At 38.0% G+C, this 24648-nt stretch overlaps 2 protein-coding genes across 3 annotated transcripts in view; one reads left to right on the top strand and one right to left on the bottom strand.

The window, feature by feature from the left end:
- Positions 1 to 3252: 3252 nt before the first annotated feature.
- On the top strand, positions 3253 to 19204 carry rfc3 (replication factor C (activator 1) 3). 2 transcript variants are annotated; one of them, XM_072912594.1, is made up of 9 exons: positions 3253 to 3412; positions 10221 to 10358; positions 10869 to 10936; positions 14273 to 14370; positions 14430 to 14611; positions 14671 to 14783; positions 14865 to 14963; positions 18674 to 18743; positions 18816 to 19204. In XM_072912594.1, exons 1-9 carry the CDS (start codon positions 3326 to 3328, stop codon positions 19005 to 19007), a joined length of 1047 nt encoding a protein of 348 aa, XP_072768695.1. In that variant the 5' UTR covers positions 3253 to 3325; the 3' UTR covers positions 19008 to 19204. The 2 variants fall into 2 exon arrangements, with proteins under 2 accessions (XP_072768695.1, XP_061786726.2); XM_061930742.2 differs by having other exon boundaries at positions 14671 to 14807.
- kl (klotho) overlaps positions 19191 to 24648 on the bottom strand; it is a 23999-nt gene continuing 18541 nt past the window's right edge. Inside the window, exons 9-13 of the mRNA XM_072912593.1 lie at positions 24464 to 24642; positions 24282 to 24389; positions 24116 to 24221; positions 22380 to 22506; positions 19191 to 19579 (exon numbers count right to left, since the gene is read on the bottom strand). Of these exons, the coding sequence (XP_072768694.1) occupies positions 19242 to 19579; positions 22380 to 22506; positions 24116 to 24221; positions 24282 to 24389; positions 24464 to 24642 (858 nt within the window). The 3' untranslated portion in view covers positions 19191 to 19241. The remainder of the gene's footprint in view (positions 19580 to 22379; positions 22507 to 24115; positions 24222 to 24281; positions 24390 to 24463; positions 24643 to 24648) is intronic.

Raw genomic sequence — 24648 nt, 5'->3', positions numbered from 1 at the left:
ATTCGGGATCCAAATGGGGCCCACTCTTAAAAGTGTTAAAAATATGTCATCATTTTTTATTTAATTTTTTACTTTTATCACCTATAAGTTTTTATTATTATTATTATTATTTTATTTTTTTGCTTGTTTTGTTTTATGTCTTTTTTGTCATAGAAAACTTTTTATTGTGGCAAACACACAAAATATGCAATATTACCCCCGAAAAAACATTCAAAGTGGAATATTTGATGTGAAATAAATTGGAGCCTTAAATAGGTCAATAATTCATAACAACATGGATATTAAATCATTATTATTTATTAAGTAATAAATAATTAGTAAATAAAATTGTTTATTAAACAATTTTATTTACTAATAAGTAGTAAATAAAATGGTTTATCCATTCTAAGTTTTTATTGTTTTTAATGTTTTCTTATTTGCCCTTTTGTCAAATATTTTTGACGACATATTGCAAAAAAAAAAAGTTTTTACTGTAAAATGGACCGTCTGCTTAAAACAATTTATACAATTAATAATGAATTTCTTCCATTATTCACTGTTACAAGTGGCCCTCTGATAACTAACATGTGGCCCTCAATGAAAACCACTTTGACATTCCTGGGCTGAAAGACGTTTCCACGTACCTGAAGGCGAGGAGAGAACTCCACGTCCTCAAGGCTGCACATCAGGAGCCGAGGAATGTCCCTCCTGCGTTACCGCGGCAACATCACAGGTGATGGTCCATACGAAAGGAACCTCAAGCTCAACACCGCTCCTTGCTGGCGACTTCCCACGACAAAAGCTGTCAAGATCACGCTGGAATGCCCAGCAGCAGATAGTGGTCTTGGTGTCCCGCAAGGAAGGATCCCTCAAGGTTTGAGGATCAGGCGGTATGCCGAGGCATGCCTGTTGAGACCTGTTTGAGGACCAGAGACGTCACTGGGGGGCCAGGAGAAAGGTGTTCTGGAAGGTTCATCTGCCAGGCCAAAATGGTTACGTAGCGGACTTTAAGATGCATGTAAGATGAAATATTTGATCTTTATCTAAGTATGAATGCTTGACATGACGGATGCACATCGAAGAGGATCTACCTGTGTGGACACGCACTCCTGTCTGCAAAGGGACACTGGCTGGAACTGGTCCACGTGAGGGAGCAAAGGACAGAATGTTCACAAATTCCTCACTGGCGGGACGTTTACACATCACATAAGTGTACAAGTGCCGCTCGACACATTTGAATATATATGCAAAGTCCACTCATTGCAGTAGTACTGTTGTAGTACTGTTGTACTACTCACTGTACACACTAGATGGACACAAAAAATCGATTCAGATTTTTCATACTGATTCTTAGTCGGTTCATAATTTAAAAAAAATAAAATAAAAAATAAATAAATAAATAATAATAATTAAATAAAAAAAATAAAAAAAATAAATTAAAAAAATTAAAAATATATATATAAATAAATACGTTAGTTCAGGAAAAAGCACAGATGCTATTTCATCCCTACAAGCCTGTTTTCACAGGTCCCCCCCCCACACACACACACACATATATATATATATATATATATATATATATATATATATATATATATATATATATACTGTATATATATATATATGTATATATATACATATATACATATTTATATATATATACACACATGTATATATATATATACTGTATATATATATGTATATATATATATATATATACATACACACACATATATATATATATGTATGTATATATATATATATATATATATATATATATATATATATATATGTATATATATGTTTATATATACATATATATATGTGTGTATGTATATATATATATATATATATATATATATATATATATATATATATATATATATATATATATATATATATATATATATATATATGTATATCCATCCATCCATCCATTTCCTACCGCTTATTCCCTTTTGGGGTCGCGGGGGGCGCTGGAGCCTATCTCAGCTACAATTGGGCGGAAGGCGGGGTACACCCTGGACAAGTCGCCACCCCATCGCAGGGCCAACACAGATATATATATATATATATATATATATATATATCCATCCATCCATTTTCTACCGCTTATTCCCTTTGGGGTCGCGGGGGGCGCTGGAGCCTATCTCAGCTACAATCGGGCGGAAGGCGGGGTACACCCTGGACAAGTCGCCACCTCATCGCAGGGCCAACACAGATATATATATATATATATATATATATATATATATATATATATATATATATATAAATTTTTTGGGTTGTTTTTTTCGTTTATTGCTATATTTTGACTTGGATTGACTTTTCAGGTCCATTATTGTAATAGTGGTATGGAATGTTTACAATGAAATCACTACAAAAAAAAAAACTAATGATAACTTATATTTCAGAATAATTCCCACCAATAGATTAATATTTGTGTAAAATTAACTTATTATGATCTACATCTTATTGTATAACTGATACTAGTGATGTGTTTTTTTTGTTTTTTTTACGGCCTAATTTTTTTTTGTAGTTTTGTTTATACTTTTCATATCCCTTGATGCATTTCATTCTTACTTCTTATTTGTGTATTTTTTCTGTATTGTCAAAATACAGGGGATAATTCTAACTAGTGATGTCACTGCCAAAGCATGGAAATATAGCACCGACTTATGGAGTGTTTACATTGAAAACACAACAAACAAATTAAATTATAGCCAATATTTCAGAATATTCCACACCAATAGAGTAATATTTGTGTAAATTTAAATGATTCAGATCTAGCTGAGTGTATCTTATACATTGTAATGATTGTTTCCTTGATATAAAAAACTACAACAATGAGCCAGTCTTTTAAAAGTAACGACTAATGTCTAATCAGATTATTCTCATTTTGTTTTGTAAGGTAACCTATTTTATAGGACTTGCCTCTTTGTGATGTTAAATTCCTGTTATAAGCTGTTATACAGTATATGCCTTGAGCTCTTATTTTGGAGGCGCTAAGCGCGGAAGTGGTGACACGTCTGGGTGGAGCGGAATTTTTGAAAACAAACGAAATAAAGTGGTCCTCGTGTAAAACTGGAGCCTCCATGTTTGTTATTTTGTAGTTTTATACAGTATACGCGACATATATAAAATAGGTTACACTAATTAATAATGTAATTTTATCACGTTCTCCGTCTTTATTTTTGTTTTACCCTTTTGACTTTCCGTAGGCAGGGCGGAAGTAGCATCGGCGCGGCCGCCGGCGACATTAAATAACAAACAAATCCGCGGGAAAGAGCAGCTTCCGGTCAACACGAAAGAAACCTCGACCGGCTCCACTCAAAGTGACGACAAAATGAGTCTGTGGGTGGACAAGTACCGACCCACGTCCTTGGGGAAACTGGACTATCACAAAGAACAAGCGAGTCAGCTGAAAAACTTGGTGAGAGAAAATGCAAGAGAGATAGAAGCGACATGTTGCTAGCGTTAGCATCGCTAGCCGAGTCCATGGCTAACACATTATTTTGATTGATTGATTTAAACTTGTATTAGTAGATTGCACAGTACAGTACATATTCCGTACAATTGACCACTAAATGGTAACACCCCAATAAGTTTTTCAACTTCATGGTAATTCATTATACACTAAAGACTTTTATTTTGTAATCCCACTCTCGTAGTAGTAACCCTAACCTTTATTATGGGCCTGTTGCAATGCAAGCAGGCCCATTGTATTAGTCGTGTTTCTCTTGCGCTTAATACGAGACGAACCAACCAACAAACCCCCACATATGTTATACCGTCGGAAAGGTCTCGGTAAGGGCAAGGGCGCTATTTCTAGTGGGGTACATTTCGTGTTACCATGGCAACGCTATCCCAAAACTAATCCTTATGGGCCCATTGATTAGGTACTCACCTTTTTTTATAATGGCGAATATTTCCAGCAGGACGCTCCAACCTGCGAGATGACCTTCCTCTTGTCGCTCAGCTATACTCTCTGGTATTTGGAACATGCTAACTGTATGCATTTTTACGTTAGCATGCTAACATTCAAGTGCTAGCTTTTGGAGCAAATTTTGCTACCGTTTACCTTCGAGTCATATAACTTCGTATGTGACACTTGTTAACTACCATGAATTGATTAACGTGGACCCCGACTTAAACAAGTTGAAAAACTTATTCGGGTGCAGAGGTGGGTAGTAGCCAGAAATTGTACTCAAGTAAGAGTACTGTTACTTTAGAGATTTATTACTCAAGTAAAAGTAAGGAGTAGTCACCCAAATATTTACTTTAGTAAAAGTAAAAAGTATGTTGTAAAAAAACTACTCAAGTACTGAGTAACCGATGAGTAACCTGTTCGTTTAACAACAAATAATGCACAAAAACATAAAAATAGCAATGAGCAAATTCAGAGCCAGGAATATCTCTTAAGCAACTAAAACACTTATATATATTAAATAATAGAACATTAACATAAAAAAAATGAAGGCAAATTGAGCCACAATAACTTAACAGCACCATAGGCTCAGTAGGCAGAGATTACAAAGGAAAATAACAAGTTAGCCTTTACGCAAACCATAAACTGATAGGTGTAGGCTGCAACTGGGAACACACTGTGCACTTCTGATTGGTGTTTGTATGTATGTATGTATGCGTGCGTGTGTGTGTGTGTGTGTGTGTGTGTGTGTGTGTGTGTGTGTGTGTGTGTGTGTGTGTCTGTCTTTGTCTGTCTGTCTATGAGGCTGCAGTGCGTTAATAAATGTCCCCACACGATGTACATTTGACAGTGATTCATAGCAGGGAAGCTATCATCAGCCTACGGCAGGGGTCGGCAACCTTTACCAGTCAAAGAGCCATTTTGACCAGTTTCACAAATTGGGGGTTGATGTGTGAGGGAGCAGGGTTGGGGTGGGGGCGGGGTTTGGTGGTAGCAGGGGTGTATAATGTAGCCCGGAAGAGTCAGGGCTGCATGGGATTCTGGGTGTTTGTTCTGTTGTGTTAAGGTGCAGATGTTCTCCCGAAAGGTGTTTGTCATTCTTGTTTGGTTTTGGTTCAAAGTGTGGCGCATTATTAGTAAGAGAGTTAAAGTTGTTTTATGTGGTCACCGTCAGTGTAACCTGTGTGGCTGTTGACCAAGTATGCCTTACTGTCACGTACGTGTGCAAGCTAAAAATGTATATTGTTTAACAAGTGTTGGGCTGGCACTATGTCAATACAGATTGTAGAGGGCGCCAAATGTTGTACCATCATGGCACGCCCTTATTATAGCCGCAAGGGTGAAAATCGGTGAATATTAATCCCGGGAGTTTTCTGCAAGAGGCACTGAAATCCGGAAGTTACACGGGAAAATTGGGGGGGTTCAGCAAGTAAGCTGCTGAGCCGCATCAGAGTGATCAAAGAGCCGCAAGCGGCTCCGGAGCCGCGGGTTGCCGACCCCTGGCCTACGGTGACAGCCAAAATATCTACTAACGTTACTTACCGCCATGTGCTTCCTCAAATTTGATGTTGAGTTCATGTAAGCTTAAGCTTGTTGATGCTGAAACTTTATGTGCAGTTAATCATGTGACCGCCTGGCTCTGTTTGATTGGTGAAACGGAGTCAATCGTCACCAGTGACTGTATTTGATTGGTGAAACGGAGTCAATCGTCACCAGTGACTGTATTTGATTGGTGAAACGGAGTCAAACGTCACCAGTGAGTGTATTTGATTGGTGAAACGGAGTCAAACGTCACCAGTGACTGCATTTGATTGGTGAAACGTCACCAGTGACTGTATTTGATTGGTGAAACAGAGTCAAACGTCACCAGTGACTGTATTTGATTGGTGAAACAGAGTCAATCGTCACCAGTGACTGCATTTGATTGGTGAAACGTCACCAGTGACTGTATTTGATTGGTGAAACAGAGTCAAACGTCACCAGTGACTGTATTTGATTGGTGAAACAGAGTCAAACGTCACCAGTGACTGTATTTGATTGGTGAAACGGAGTCAAACGTCACCAGTGACTGTATTTGATTGGTGAAACAGAGTCAAATGTCACCAGTGACTGTATTTGATTGGTGAAACAGAGTCAATCGTCACCAGTGACTGCATTTGATTGGTGAAACGTCACCAGTGAGTGTATTTGATTGGTGAAACGGAGTCAAACGTCACCAGTGACTGCATTTGATTGGTGAAACGTCACCAGTGACTGTATTTGATTGGTGAAACAGAGTCAAACGTCACCAGTGACTGTATTTGATTGGTGAAACAGAGTCAATCGTCACCAGTGACTGCATTTGATTGGTGAAACGTCACCAGTGACTGTATTTGATTGGTGAAACAGAGTCAAACGTCACCAGTGACTGTATTTGATTGGTGAAACAGAGTCAAACGTCACCAGTGACTGTATTTGATTGGTGAAACGGAGTCAAACGTCACCAGTGACTGTATTTGATTGGTGAAACAGAGTCAAATGTCACCAGTGACTGCATTTGATTGGTGAAACGTCACCAGTGACTGTATTTGATTGGTGAAACAGAGTCAAACGTCACCAGTGAGTGTATTTGATTGGTGAAACGGAGTCAAATGTCACCAGTGACTGCATTTGATTGGTGAAACGTCACCAGTGACTGTATTTGATTGGTGAAACAGAGTCAATCGTCACCAGTGACTGCATTTGATTGGTGAAACGTCACCAGTGACTGTATTTGATTGGTGAAACAGAGTCAAACGTCACCAGTGAGTGTATTTGATTGGTGAAACGGAGTCAAACGTCACCAGTGACTGCATTTGATTGGTGAAACGTCACCAGTGACTGTATTTGATTGGTGAAACAGAGTCAAACGTCACCAGTGACTGTATTTGATTGGTGAAACAGAGTCAATCGTCACCAGTGACTGCATTTGATTGGTGAAACGTCACCAGTGACTGTATTTGATTGGTGAAACAGAGTCAAACGTCACCAGTGACTGTATTTGATTGGTGAAACGGAGTCAAACGTCACCAGTGACTGTATTTGATTGGTGAAACAGAGTCAAATGTCACCAGTGACTGCATTTGATTGGTGAAACAGAGTCAAACGTCACCAGTGACTGCATTTGATTGGTGAAACAGAGTCAAACGTCACCAGTGACTGTATTTGTTTGGTGAAACAGAGTCAAACGTCACCAGTGACTGCATTTGATTGGTGAAACGTCACCAGTGACTGTATTTGATTGGTGAAACAGAGTCAAACGTCACCAGTGACTGTATTTGATTGGTGAAACAGAGTCAAACGTCACCAGTGACTGCATTTGATTGGTGAAACGTCACCAGTGACTGTATTTGATTGGTGAAACAGAGTCAAACGTCACCAGTGACTGTATTTGATTGGTGAAACGGAGTCAAACGTCACCAGTGACTGTATTTGATTGGTGAAACAGAGTCAAATGTCACCAGTGACTGCATTTGTTTGGTGAAACAGAGTCAAACGTCACCAGTGACTGCATTTGATTGGTGAAACAGAGTCAAACGTCACCAGTGACTGCATTTGATTGGTGAAACGGAGTCAAACGTCACCAGTGACTGCATTTGATTGGTGAAACGGAGTCAAACGTCACCAGTGACTGCATTTGATTGGTGAAATGGAGTCAAACGTCACCAGTGACTGCATTTGATTGGTGAAACAGAGTCAAACGTCACCAGTGACTGCATTTGATTGGTGAAACGGAGTCAAACGTCACCAGTGACTGCATTTGATTGGTGAAACGGAGTCAAACGTCACCAGTGACTGCATTTGATTGGTGAAATGGAGTCAAACGTCACCAGTGACTGCATTTGATTGGTGAAACGGAGTCAAACGTCACCAGTGACTGCATTTGATTGGTGAAACGTCACCAGTGACTGTATTTGATTGGTGAAACAGAGTCAAACGTCACCAGTGACTGTATTTGATTGGTGAAACAGAGTCAAACGTCACCAGTGACTGCATTTGATTGGTGAAACGTCACCAGTGACTGTATTTGATTGGTGAAACAGAGTCAAACGTCACCAGTGACTGTATTTGATTGGTGAAACGGAGTCAAACGTCACCAGTGACTGTATTTGATTGGTGAAACAGAGTCAAATGTCACCAGTGACTGCATTTGTTTGGTGAAACAGAGTCAAACGTCACCAGTGACTGCATTTGATTGGTGAAACAGAGTCAAACGTCACCAGTGACTGCATTTGATTGGTGAAACGGAGTCAAACGTCACCAGTGACTGCATTTGATTGGTGAAACGGAGTCAAACGTCACCAGTGACTGCATTTGATTGGTGAAATGGAGTCAAACGTCACCAGTGACTGCATTTGATTGGTGAAACAGAGTCAAACGTCACCAGTGACTGCATTTGATTGGTGAAACGGAGTCAAACGTCACCAGTGACTGCATTTGATTGGTGAAACGGAGTCAAACGTCACCAGTGACTGCATTTGATTGGTGAAATGGAGTCAAACGTCACCAGTGACTGCATTTGATTGGTGAAACGGAGTCAAACGTCACCAGTGACTGTATTTGATTGGTGAAACAGAGTCAAACGTCACCAGTGAGTGTATTTGATTGGTGAAACGGAGTCAAATGTCACCAGTGACTGCATTTGATTGGTGAAACGTCACCAGTGACTGTATTTGATTGGTGAAACAGAGTCAATCGTCACCAGTGACTGCATTTGATTGGTGAAACGTCACCAGTGACTGTATTTGATTGGTGAAACAGAGTCAAACGTCACCAGTGAGTGTATTTGATTGGTGAAACGGAGTCAAACGTCACCAGTGACTGCATTTGATTGGTGAAACGTCACCAGTGACTGTATTTGATTGGTGAAACAGAGTCAAACGTCACCAGTGACTGTATTTGATTGGTGAAACAGAGTCAATCGTCACCAGTGACTGCATTTGATTGGTGAAACGTCACCAGTGACTGTATTTGATTGGTGAAACAGAGTCAAACGTCACCAGTGACTGTATTTGATTGGTGAAACGGAGTCAAACGTCACCAGTGACTGTATTTGATTGGTGAAACAGAGTCAAATGTCACCAGTGACTGCATTTGATTGGTGAAACAGAGTCAAACGTCACCAGTGACTGCATTTGATTGGTGAAACAGAGTCAAACGTCACCAGTGACTGTATTTGTTTGGTGAAACAGAGTCAAACGTCACCAGTGACTGCATTTGATTGGTGAAACGTCACCAGTGACTGTATTTGATTGGTGAAACAGAGTCAAACGTCACCAGTGACTGTATTTGATTGGTGAAACAGAGTCAAACGTCACCAGTGACTGCATTTGATTGGTGAAACGTCACCAGTGACTGTATTTGATTGGTGAAACAGAGTCAAACGTCACCAGTGACTGTATTTGATTGGTGAAACGGAGTCAAACGTCACCAGTGACTGTATTTGATTGGTGAAACAGAGTCAAATGTCACCAGTGACTGCATTTGTTTGGTGAAACAGAGTCAAACGTCACCAGTGACTGCATTTGATTGGTGAAACAGAGTCAAACGTCACCAGTGACTGCATTTGATTGGTGAAACGGAGTCAAACGTCACCAGTGACTGCATTTGATTGGTGAAATGGAGTCAAACGTCACCAGTGACTGCATTTGATTGGTGAAACCACATTCTAGCTGCCGGCATGGTGACATACAACCTCCTTCAACGGGGCTACTGAGCATGCTCGTCACTACTATTGCATGCTGGGTAGTGTAGTTCTTATATTCCCTAGCTCATAACATCACAGTTATTATTATTATTATTATAATTATTATTACCATTATCAATTGTGTCAGGTTCAAACACTGATCACATCTCTTAAACAAGACTAGAAGCAAGAAATTAAACGGAGACAGAATTAAATTTAGCTCAATTGAGGAGAAACGCTCTGACGAAAGATTGTACGCCTCCTCTTTTATTTGGACTTTCCCTGATTACATGGCAACAGCTGTTTCTAAGGGAGGGGGGTCGTAAACAGCCATCGCCTTTGGTTACAAAACAGTTCAAAGAAAAGGTGCCTGGAGGGGAGTCCGGTCCTGCTTCCTCTCCGCTTTGTAGATCTCGGGTCAAGACAAAATCTTCCTGTGGATCACGATACATCAAAGAAACCCACACCTTCATGTCGCTTCCCATCCTACACAGTGGCGTTTTACAAGCCTGGTAGGATCAAAGACAGCTTTTGTCCTCTCGCAGGGCGAGCCGAACTCAATGTAACACAAAGTTTAGTGATAAATTATTCTGAGAAATTGTGTTCCAGGTCCAACGTGGCGACTTCCCACACTTGCTGGTCTATGGTCCTTCAGGAGCAGGGAAGAAGACCCGCATCATGTGCCTGCTGAGGGAGCTTTATGGAGCGGGTGTGGAGAAACTACGCATCGAGCACCAGACTATAGTGGTAACTACCTTTATATTTATTGTTGTACATTTTCTATATTTCCCTCAAAACGATTGTACACCCAAAACACAATAATGGACTATGCATGAAATGTAGCGTCCACAACCTTGTGGATAATGGACTATGCATGAAATGTAGCGTCCACAACCTTGTGGATAATGGACTATGCATGAAATGTAGCGTCCACAACCTTGTGGATAATGGACTATGCATGAAATGTAGCGTCCACAACCTTGTGGATAATGGACTATGCATGAAATGTAGCGTCCACAACCTTGTGGATAATGGACTATGCATGAAATGTAGCGTCCACAACCTTGTGGATAATGGACTATGCATGAAATGTAGCGTCCACAACCTTGTGGATAATGGACTATGCATGAAATGTAGCGTCCACAACCTTGTGGATAATGGACTATGCATGAAATGTAGCGTCCACAACCTTGTGGATAATGGACTATGCATGAAATCATGCAAACAGACCTTCAGGTGTGGTGTTGTTGTGTGCAGGCGCCCTCCAAGAAGAAGATTGAGATCAACACCATAGCCAGCAACTACCACTTGGAGGTCAACGCCAGGTAATCTATTACTTAGCACTGCACAGTTTGGGCCAAAATAACCATGAAGATTTTCAATCAATACAGATTATTAATGAGGATTATTCATTATGTGAAATGGTGGTGTTTCACTCGGAGGTGTAACATTATCACACCTAGTGTGTGTGTGTGTGTGTGTGTGACAATCATTGCTACTTTAACTTGAACTTAATATATTTAAAGAGCAATCTTTATGTTTTTGTTCATAATTAGCAGGGATGTACCGATTGATCGACCCCCTATCAGAATCAAAAGTATTTTTATGAAAACGTACGTGATCGCTATGGGTTTTAACTACATAACACCATAAAACACCACATTTTAACAACATAACACCATAAAACACCACAATTTAACTACATAACACCATAAACACCACATTTTAACTACATAACACCATAAAACACCACATTTTAACTACATAACACCATAAAACACCACATTTTAACAACATAACACCATAAAACACCACATTTTAACTACATAACACTATAAAACACCACATTTTAACAACATAACACCCTAAAACAGCACATTTTAACAACATAACACCATAAAACACCACATTTGAACAACATAACACCATAAAACACCACATTTTAACAACATAACACCATAAAACACCACATTTTAACAACACAACACCATAAAACACCACATTTTAACAATACAACACCGTAAAACACCATATTTTAACTACACATCACCATAAAACACCGCATTTTAACAGCATAACATCATAAAACACCACATTTTAACAACATAACACCATAAAACACCACATTTTAACAACACACCATAAAACACCACATTTTAACTACATAACACTATAAAACACCACATTTGAACAACACAACACCATAAAACACCACATTTTAACTACACATCACCATAAAACACCTCATTTTAACAGCATAACATCATAAAACGCCACATTTTAACAACAACACCATAAAACACCACATTTTAACAACACACCATAAAACACCACATTTTAACTACACAACACCATAAAACACCACATTTGAACAACATAACACCATAAAACACATTTTAACAAAGCAACACCACATTTAACTACACAACACCATAAAACACCACATTTTAACAACACAACACCATAAAACACCACATTTTAACAACACAACACCATAAAACACCACATTTTAACAACGCAACACCATAAAACACCACATTTTAACAACACAACACCATAAAACACCACATTTTAACTACACATCACCATAAAACACCTCATTTTAACAGCATAACATCATAAAACGCCACATTTTAACAACAACACCATAAAACACCACATTTTAACAACATAACACTATAAAACACCACATTTTAACTACACAACACCATAAAACACCACATTTGAACAACATAACACCATAAAACACATTTTAACAAAGCAACACCACATTTAACTACACAACACCATAAAACACCACATTTTAACAACACCACATTTTAACAATGCAACACCACATTGGAACTACACAACACCATAAAACACCACATTTGAACAACACAACACCACGTTTTAACAATGCAACACCACAAAAACACCGCATTTTAACAACATAACACCATAAAACCCATTTTAACAACGCAACACCATAAAAACACCACATTTTAACAACGCAACACCACATTTTAACAATTCAACACCACAAAAACACCACATTTTAACAATACAATACTACAAAAACACCACATTTTAACAATGCAACACCATTAAAAACCACCACATTTTAACAACATAACACCATAAAACACCACATTTTAACTACACAACACCATAAAACACCACATGTTAACAACATAACACCATAAAACACCACATTTTAGCTACACAACACCATAAAACACCACATTTTAACACCATAAAACACCACATTTTAACTACACATCACCATAAAACACCACATTTTAACAACACAACACCATAAAACACCACATTTTAACAACATAACACCATAAAACCCATTTTAACAACGCAACACCATAAAAACACCACATTTTAACAACGCAACACCACAAAAACACCACATTTTAACAATTCAACACCACAAAAACACCACATTTTAACAATACAATACTACAAAAACACCACATTTTAACAACATAACACCATAAAACACCACATTTTAACTACACAACACCATAAAACACCACATTTTAACTACATAACACCATAAAACACCACATGTTAACAACATAACACCATAAAACACCACATTTTAACAACATAACACCATAAAACACCACATGTTAACAACATAACACCATAAAACACCACATTTTAACAACATAACACCATAAAACACCACATTCTAATTACACAACACCATAAAACACCATATTTTAACTACACAACACCATAAAACACCACACTTTTAACAACATAACACCATAAAGCACCACATTCTAATTACACAACACCATAAAAAAACACCACATTTAACTACACAACACCCAGAAACACCACATTTAACTACACAACACCCAGAAACACCACATTTTAACAATGCAACACCACATTTTAACAACATAACACTATAAAACACCACCTTTTAACAACGTTACACCACAAAAACACCACATTTTAACAACATAACACTATAAAACAGCACATTTTAACAACATAACACTATAAAACACCACATTCTAACAACATAACACTATAAAATAGCAGATATTAACAACATAACACTATAAAAATAGCACATATTAACAACATAACACTATAAAACACCACATTTTAACAACATAACACTATAAAATAGCAGATATTAACAAGATGATTGATATATTGTGTTGATTATTATCAGGGATGTGCTGATCCAATCAGTATCAAACTTCTATTCATGAACACGTACGTGATCATTAGGGCGTGTACACAATCTGCTATTTTTTTTTTTGTGGCACCTACCGAATCCAGCCAGGTTTTGCGCGGCTCTTTGCAGCTGGTGATCACTCCAGCAGCACTGAGAGCGGACTTAGCCAAACTCCCTCTAGACAATGTTGCAGTTTTCAATGCCAACACGTAAATGGACTTTATAAACGTAAGTAAAGTACCGCACTTCTCCTAATATGCGATAGCTTAATGCTAATATACACTGGCTTTGCTATTGACATGCTACCGGTTAGCATTAGCGATTTTACATGGCGACTTGTTAATGAAAACTCCAACTAAGATGCACGTTACAATGCACCAACAGCTGGTGCGTAGTGAGCGCAATATTAACAGTACTAACACTTTGTAGGGCGCAACATAACACGTGTACATTGTTGTGGTGTGCTTCGTAGCGACGCCGGCAATCAGGACCGCGTGGTCATCCAGGAGCTGATCAAGACGGTGGCCCAGTCCCAGCAGATCCAGTCCAGCACGCAGAGAGACTTCAAAGGTGAGCAGTGGCTTCAGGACCAGCTGTAGACCTAGGCTAACGTGGGCGGTTCTCCCCAGTGGTGCTGCTGACGGAGGTGGACCGGCTGACCAAGGACGCCCAGCATGCATTGCGGCGCACCATGGAGAAGCACATGTTCACCTGCCGCCTCATCCTCTGCACCACCTCCACCTCCAAGGTCATCGGGCCCATCAGGAGCCGCTGCCTGGCCGTCAGAGTCCCCCTGCCCAGCAGCGAGCAGGTAGCCCTCGCCACCATGCTCCTCTCACCCCATAACCACACCTTGGTGGTGGTCTCCAGGTGTGCCGGGTCCTGACGGCGGTGTGCAAGAAAGAGGGTCTGCTCCTGCCGCCAGACTTGGCCCAGCGCATCAGCCAGAAGTCTGGTCGGAATCTCCGCAAGGCGCTGCTGATGTGTGAGGCCTGCAGGGTGCAGCAGTGAGTCCACAACACCCTTCTTTTACACCACAGGAAGTGACATCATCATCCCCCCAGGTACCCCTTCTCACCTGACCAGGATGTCCCCGAGACGGACTGGGAGGCGTACCTCCGAGAGACGGCCAACGCCATCGTCAGCCAGCAGAGTCCTCAGAGGTGAGGAACCAGGAAAACTCTGATATGATATCAGCCAAACAATACACGTATCACATGATATCAGCATGCATCTGAAATGTCCGATACAGGCAGTCTTGACCATTTAAACCTAACATTTGTGGATTTTGATACCTTTCGCCATTTTGCAAGAATGCTAACAGAAACATGCTAATGTTTTATGCAAGCATTTTAGCAAATTTTTATACTTTTCGTCATCTTGCAAGTATGCTAACAGAAACATGCTAACGTTTTATGCCAGCATTTTAGCAAATTTTGATACTTTTCGCCATCTTGCAAGAATGCTAACATAAACATGCTAACGTTTGATGCCAGCATTTTAGCAAATTTTGATACTTTTTGCCATCTTGCAAGAATGCTAACATAAACATGCTAACGTTTGATGCCAGCATTTGATCAAATTTTGATACCTTTCGCCATCTTGCAAGTATGCTAACAGAAACATGCTAAAGTTTTATGCCAGCATTTTAGCTCATTTGATACTTTTCGCCATCTTGCAAGAATGCTAACATAAACATGCTAACGTTTTATGCCAGCATTTTAGCTCATTTTGATACTTTTCGCCATCTTGCAAGAATGCTAACATAAACATGCTAACGTTTGATGCCAGCATTTTAGCAAATGTTGATACTTTTTGCCATCTTGCAAGAATGCTAACATAAACATGCTAACGTTTGATGCCAGCATTTGATTAAATTTTGATACCTTTCGCCATCTTGCAAGTATGCTAACAGAAACATGCTAAAGTTTTATGCCAGCATTTTAGCTCATTTGATACTTTTCGCCATCTTGCAAGAATGCTAGCATAAACATGCTAACGTTTTATGCCGGCATTTTAGCTCATTTTGATACTTTTCGCCATCTTTCAATTATGCTAACATAAAAATGCTAACGTTTTATGCCAGCATTTTAGCTCATTTTGATACTTTTCGCCATCTTGCAAGAATGCTAACATAAACATGCTAACATTTTATGCCAGCATTTTAGCTCATTTTGATACTTTTCGCCATCTTGCAAGTATGCTAACAGAAACATGCTAACGTTTTATGCCAGCATTTTAGCTCATTTTGATACTTTTTGCCATCTTGCAAGAATGCTAACAGAAACATGCTAACGTTTTATGCTAGCATTTTAGCAAATTTTGATACTTTTCGCCATCTTGCAAGTATGCTAACAGAAACATGCTAACGTTTTATGCCAGCATTTTAGCAAATTTTGATACTTTTCGCCATCTTGCAAGAATGCTAACATAAACATGCTAACGTTTGAAGCCAACACTTGACCAAATTTTGATGCCTTTTGCCATCTTGCAAGTATGCTAACATAAACATGCTAACGTTTTATGCCAGCATTTTAGCTCATTTTGATACTTTTCACCATCTTGCAAGAATGCTAACATAAACATGCTAACGTTTGAAGCCAGCATTTGACCAAATTTTGATGCCTTTCGCCATCTTGCAAGAATGCTAACATAAACATGCTAACGTTTTATGCCAGCATTTTAGCTCATTTAGATACTTTTCGCCATCTTGCAAGTATGCTAACATAAACATGCTAACGTTTTATGCCAGCATTTTAGCAAATTTTGATACTTTTCGCCATCTTGCAAGTATGCTAACATAAACATGTTAATGTTTGATGCCAGCATTTGACCAAATTTTGATACCTTTTGCCATCTTGCAAGTATGCTAACAGAAACATGCTAACGTTTTATGCCAGCATTTTAGCTCATTTAGATACTTTTCGCCATCTTGCAAGTATGCTAACATAAACATGCTAACGTTTTATGCCAGCATTTTAGCAAATTTTGATACTTTTCGCCATCTTGCAAGTATGCTAACATAAACATGTTAATGTTTGATGCCAGCATTTGACCAAATTTTGATACCTTTTGCCATCTTGCAAGTATGCTAACAGAAACATGCTAACGTTTTGTGCCAACATTTTAGCTCATTTTGATACTTTTCGCCATCTTGCATGTATGCTAACATAAAAATGCTAACGTTTTATGCCAGCATTTGAGCTAATTTTGGTACTTTTCGCCATCTTGCAAGAATGCTAACATAAACATGCTAACATTTGATGCCAGCATTTTAGCAAATTTTGATACTTTTCGCCATCTTGCAAAAATGCTAACATAAACATGCTAATGTTTGATGCCAGCATTTGACCAAATTTTGATACCTTTTGCCATCTTGCAAGTATGCTAACATAACGTTTTATGCACGCATTTTAGCTCATTTTGATACTTTTTGCCATCTTGCCATAATTCTAACATAAAAATGCTAACGTTTTATGCCAGCATTTGATCAAATTTTGATACCTTTTGCCATCTTGCAAGTATGCTAACATAAACATGCTAACGTTTTATGCCAGCATTTTAGCTCATTTAGATACTTTTCGCCATCTTGCAAGTATGCTAACATAAACATGCTAACGTTTTATGCCAGCATTTTAGCTCATTTTGATACGTTTCGCCATCTTCCAAGTATGCTAGCTGTTCCCATCATACCATGCTAACATTAGCATGTTAACCTTTTATGCTAGCACTTTAGCTAATTATCATCATTTAAACCTAAAGTTAGTGGATTTTGATATCTTTCGCCATCTTGCAAGTATGCTAACATAAACATGTTAATGTTTGATGCCAGCATTTGACCAAATTTTGATACCTTTTGCCATCTTGCAAGTATGCTAACAGAAACATGCTAACGTTTTGTGCCAACATTTTAGCTCATTTTGATACTTTTCGCCATCTTGCATGTATGCTAACATAAAAATGCTAACGTTTTATGCCAGCATTTGAGCTAATTTTGGTACTTTTCGCCATCTTGCAAGAATGCTAACATAAACATGCTAACATTTGATGCCAGCATTTGACCAAATTTTGATACCTTTTGCCATCTTGCAAGTATGCTAACATAACGTTTTATGCACGCATTTTAGCAAATTTTGATACTTTTCGCCATCTTGCAAGAATGCTAACATAAACATGCTAACGTTTTATGCCAGCATTTTAGCTCATTTTGATACTTTTCACCATCTTGCAAGAATGCTAACATAAAAATGCTAACGTTTTATGCCAGCATTTTAGCTCATTTTGATACTTTTTGCCATCTTGCACGAATGCTAACAGAAACATGCTAACGTTTTATGCCAGCATTTTAGCTAATGATCCTGTAACGACTTGGTATCGGATCGATACCTAAATGTGTGGTATCATCCAAAACTAATGTAAAGTATCAAAGAAGAGAAGAATAAGTGATTATTACATTTGAACAGAAGTGTAGACAGAAAATAATCAGATATTAACAGTAAATGAACAAATAGATTAATAATTAATTTGTACAGTTTGTCCTTTATAATGTGTACATAATAATAGGTGTATAAATGACACAATATGTTACTGCATAGACTAATTAGGAGTCTTTGTTTGTTTACTTACTACTAAAAGACAAGTTGTCTATTTTATTTAAGGACTAAATGACAATAATAAACATATGTTTCATGTACACTAAGAGTTTTTGTTCAAATCATTTTTTGTGATCCCCTTTATTGAAATAAATTAAGATATTTTCCTAAAAAAAAAAAATATCTTTATCTAACAAAGTGGACGTATGGCCCAGCCCTAGGGTGAAGTATGATGTCACCACTGGGACTTTAGCAGCCTCTGATTGGATCTTGTCTTGCAGGCTGTTGGAGGTTCGAGCTCGGCTGTATGAGCTTCTGACTCACTGCATCCCTGCTGACATCATCATGAAGGTGCACACACACACACACACACACACACACACACACTTGTAGGTATTAAAGAAGCCCCTCCCCCTCCCGCAGGGCCTGGTGACGGAGCTGCTCAACAACTGTGACGGGCAGCTGAAGACGGAGGTGGCGCACATGGCGGCGTACTACGAGCACCGCCTGCAGCTGGGCAGCAAGGCCATCTACCACCTGGAGGCTTTCACCGCCAAGTTCATGGCCACCTACAAGAAGTTCATGGAGGACGGTCTGGACGCCATCATGTTCTGATGACACATTCAAGTACGGTCTGGACGCCATCATGTTCTGATGACACATTCAAGTACGGTCTGGACGCCATCATGTTCTGATGACACATTCAAGTACGGTCTGGACGCCATCATGTTCTGATGACACATTCAAGTACGGTCTGGACGCCATCATGTTCTGATGACACATTAAAGTACACCCGGGTGTTGTTGGCAGCAGCTTTATTCTTGTCTACATCCACACAAGACTCCACCCTCAGTACGCGTCTCGGCGTCTCCTGGTGGTGTAGTAGAGGACCAGGCCCAGCGACGCCAGCCCCACCGACACCACCAGCGCCAGGAAGCCCACCAGGGGGCGCTTGAGCAGCGGGCCGCAGCCCGCGCACGCCCGGGCGACGGCACCGGGACAGGACTGGGCGGCCGCCCCCGGCACGGGGAAGCCGTTGTGTTGGATGATGTTGTGATAGTTGTCCAGCGAGGCTTTGACCACCACCTCCTGCTGCACGTGGCCGTACAGACCGAAGCCCGGGTCACGCTGGTCACTCAGGGCGTAGGCGAAGTAACCCTTCAGCTGCACGCCGTCCACCGTGAACGCTGTGAGCACAACACACTAAACATCTGGCATTTAACGCACAAAACACCACATTCTAACTAAACAATACCATAAAACACCACATTTTATCTACCGGTACACAACACCACATTTTAACGACAACACATTTTAACTACACAACACAATAAAAACACCACATTTTAACTATACAACATCATATAACACCACATTTTAACTACACAACATCATAAAAACACCACCACATTTTAACTACACAACACCATATTTTAACTAAACAACACCACATTTTAACTACACAACACCATAAAACACCACTTTTTAACTACACAACACCATAAAACACCACATTTTAACTACACAACACCAGAAAACACCACATTTTAACTATACACCATCATAAAAACACATTTTAACGATGTAACACCACATTTTAACAATGCAACACCATAAAACACCATATTTCAACTAAACAACACCACATTTTAACTACACAACACCATAAAACCACATTTTAACTACACAACACCATAAAACACTACATTTTAACTACACAACACCATAAAACAGCACATTTTAACTACACAACACCACATTTTAACTACAAAACACCATATTTCAACTAAACAACACCACATTTTAACTACACAACACCATAAAACACCACATTTTAAATAAACACCACATTTTAACTACACAACACCATAAAACACCACATTTTAACTACACAACACCACATTTTAGCTACACAACACCATAAAACACCACATTTTAACAACGCAACACCACATTTTAACTACACAACACCACATTTTAACTAAACAACACCACATTTTAACAACGCAACACCACATTTTAACTAAAAAACACCATAAAACACCATATTTCAACTAAACAACACATTTTAACTACACAACACCATAAAACACCACTTTTTAAGTACACAACACATTTTAACTACACAATACCACAAAAACACATTTTAGCTATACAACATCATAAAACACCACATTTTAACTACACAACACCATAAAAACACCACATTTTAACAATGCAATACCATCAAACGCCACATTTTAACTACACTACACAAAAACACCACATTTTAACTACACAACACCATAAAACACCACATTTTAACTACACAACACCACATTTTAACTATACAACATCATAAAAACACCACATTTTAACGATGCAACACCACATTTTAACTACACAACACATTTTAACAATGCAACACCATCAAACGCCATATTTTAACATCGCAACACCACATTTTAACTACACAACACCACATTTTAACTACACAACACCACAAAAACACTACATTTTAACAATGCAACACCATCAAACACCACATTTTAACTACACTACACCACAAAAACACCACATTTTAACTACACAACACCATAAAACACCACATTTTAACTAAACAACACCACATTTTAACTACACAACACCACAAAAACACTACATTTTAACAATGCAACACCATCAAACACCACATTTTAACTACACTACACCACAAAAACACCACATTTTAACTACACAACACCATAAAACACCACATTTTAACTAAACAACACCACATTTTAACTACACAACACCATAAAACACCACTTTTTAACTATACAACACATTTTAACTACACAATACCACAAAAACACCACATTTTAGCTATACAACATCATAAAACACATTTTAACTACACAACACCATAAAAACACCAAATTTTAACAATGCAACACCATCAAACACCACATTTTAACATCGCAACACCACATTTTAACTACTCAACACCACATTTTAACAATGCAACACCATCAAACGCCACATTTTAACTACACAACACCACAAAAACACCACATTTTAACAATACAACACCATCAAACACCACATTTTAACAATGCAACACCATCAAACACCACATTTTGACTATACAACATCATAAAACACATTTTGACTAAACACCACATTTTAACTACACAACACCATAAAACACCACATTTTAACTAAACAATAGTACAAATAAATAATCATTTTTCTTAAATAAAAAAGAAAGTAAAACAGTTCCATAGAAACTAGTAATGAATGAAAAAGAGTGAAATGATCTGTTAAAGGTGAGTACTATTAGTGGACCAGCAGCACACACACTAATTGTAAGTCTATCTTGGGTTTTTATGTTGATTTCATTAAAAAATAAAGTACCGTAAATACAAATAAAATAAAACCACTAATTGGTTTAGCCATGAAAACACAACAATGTGTACTTGTGGTGTAAATAAAATGTTTGTGCAGAAAAAGGTGAAAAGTCACCAGGTTGTGTGTGTTGGGGTGGTTGACCTCAGGTATGTGTGGTGATGATGTCACCTTTGAGGGCCTCGTTGATGTAGTTGTACAAGTAGATGTATGTGTAGTGATGATGTCACCTTTGAGGGCCTCGTTGATGTAGTTGTACAAGTAGATGTGTGTGTAGTGATGTCACCTTTGAGGGCCTCGTTGATGTAGTTGTACAAGTAGATGTATGTGTAGTGATGATGTCACCTTTGAGGGCCTCGTTGATGTAGTTGTACAAGTAGATGTGTGTGTAGTGATGTCACCTTTGAGGGCCTCGTTGATGCAGTTGTACAAGTAGATGTATGTGTAGTGATGATGTCACCTTTGAGGGCCTCGTTGATGTAGTTGTACAAGTAGTTGTGTGTAGTGATGATGTCACCTTTGAGGGCCTCGTTGATGAAGTTGTACAAGTAGATGTGTGTAGTGATGATGTCACCTTTGAGGGCCTCGTTGATGTAGTTGTGTGTGTAGTGATGATGTCACCTTTGAGGGCCTCGTTGATGTAGTTGTAGAGGTAAAAGACCCTCAGACTGTCTTTGAAGCGAGCCGGGTCCTCCTGGACGCCGTTGGCCATCACGTAGACGGACACGTCAGGGTAGTGCTCCTTCACCTGAAACAACACCTTTTATTTTGATTTCAACAATTATTGACTTCATTTTTAATAATTATTGACTTGATTTATTTCAACAATTATTTACTTGATTTTTTCAACAATTATTTACTTGATTTTTTTTCAACAATTATTGACTTTATTTTTTAACAATTATTGACTTTATTTAAAAAAAAAATTACTTTTTTTTAAACAAATTTTGACTTTATTTTTAACAATTATTGACTTTATTTTTTTTTAACAATTAGTGACTTTATTTTTTAACAATTATTGACTTTATTTATTAACAATTATTGACTTTATTTTTTAACAATTATTGACTTCATTTTTAACAATTATTTACTTTCTTTTGAACAATTATTGACTTTATTTTTTTTAACAATTATTGACTTTATTTTTAAACAATTATCGACTTTATTTTTTTTTGAACAATTATTGACTTTATTTTTTAACAATTATTGACTATTTTTTAACAATTATTGACTTCATTTTTAACAATTATTGACTTTATTTTTTAACAATTATTGACTTCTTTTTTTTAACAATTATTGACTTTATTTTTTTTTAACAATTATTGATTTTATTTTTTTTAACAATTGTTGACTATTTTTTTTTAACAATTCTTGACTTTATTTTTTAACAATTATTGACTTTATTTAAAAAACAATTGACTTTTTTTAAACAAATTTTGACTTTATTTTTAACAATTATTGACTTTATTTTTGTAACTATTTTTGTCTTTATTTTTTTAACAATTATTGACTTTATTTTTTTTAACAATTATTGACTTTATTTTTTAACAATTATTGACTTTATTTTTTTTAACAATTATTTACTTTATTTTTTTTAACAATTATTGACTTCATTTTTAACAATTATTGACTTTCTTTTGAACAATTATTGACTTTATTTTTTAACAATTATGGACTTTATTTTTTAACAATTATTGACTATTTAAAAAAAATTATTGACTTTATTTTTTTAACAATTATTGACTTTATTTTTTAACAATTATTGACTTCATTTTTAACAATTTTTGACTTTATTTTTTAACAATTGACTATTTTTTAACAATTATTGACTTAATTTTTTTTTAACAATTATTGACTTTATTTTTTTAACAATTATTGACTTTATTATTTTTTTTTAACAATTATTGACTTTATTTTTTTTTAACAATTATTGACTTTATTTTTTTTTAACAATTATTGACTTTATTTTTTTTTTTTAACAATTATTGACTTTATTTTTTAACAATTTACTATTTTTTTTAAACAATTATTGACTTTACAACACTATTGTTTCTAAACAATTCTTAGCAGTATTTAAAAATAGTGTATTATAGCATTATATTTTGTTTTTTTAACTTATAAATATAGGATTTTTATGGCATTATATCATGTTTTTAAAGTGTAAAATATAATGGTTTTATGGCAATATATTGTTAAAAAATTGTATTTCTATTGTCATAAATATCGTTTTTCATGGCAGTATATTATGTTTTTTTATTTAAATATTGTTGTTTATGGCAATAATCTTTGGAGTAGTACTGATGCCCTGCAGGTCACTCCTTCGGCCACCAGAGGGCGCCAGGTGTATGAGCTCTCACCCAGTTGAGCGCCTTCCTCAGCCCCCAGGGCACCACGGGCCTGGGCGACATGATCCAGGTGGTGTCGATCATGTGTTGGACCTCCAGCATGGCGGTGTACGTGTACCTGCGTGTGCACACGTCACCAGGGAGCGGGAAGCGGGCGCAGGTCACATGACAAACTCACGAGTCCTCCTTGGCGTGCGTCACCAGTTTGGTGCTGAAGTGGCTGATGGCCAAGAAGTCGTAGGTCCCTCGGACCAGCAGCTGGTCGTCCCGGTTGAAGGCGGGCAGTCTGGATCAGAACCAAACACAAAGAGGGTCAAGAGGAGGCAAACACGCCCCCTGGTGGCGGCGAGGCGTCCGTACTCCAGCGAGTTGAGTTGGCGCAGCCAGCTCCTCATCCCCGCAGGATAGTCCCCGCTGCCGAAGACCGGCTCGGCGAACCAGCCCACCCGGAAGTCCAGCACGCGCTGGGCCGGCTCCACGTCCTCGCGGCTGAAGGAGGAGGCGGGCTCCATCCAGTCCAGGTGCAGCGCCAGAGACACCTGAGG

The sequence above is a fragment of the Nerophis lumbriciformis genome, linkage group LG37, assembly GCF_033978685.3.
Source record: "Nerophis lumbriciformis linkage group LG37, RoL_Nlum_v2.1, whole genome shotgun sequence".
In the NCBI taxonomy this organism is placed as follows: Eukaryota; Metazoa; Chordata; class Actinopteri; order Syngnathiformes; family Syngnathidae; genus Nerophis; species Nerophis lumbriciformis.
The sequence above is the reverse complement of the archived record's forward strand: the minus strand, read 5'-3'. Positions and strand labels throughout refer to the sequence as shown.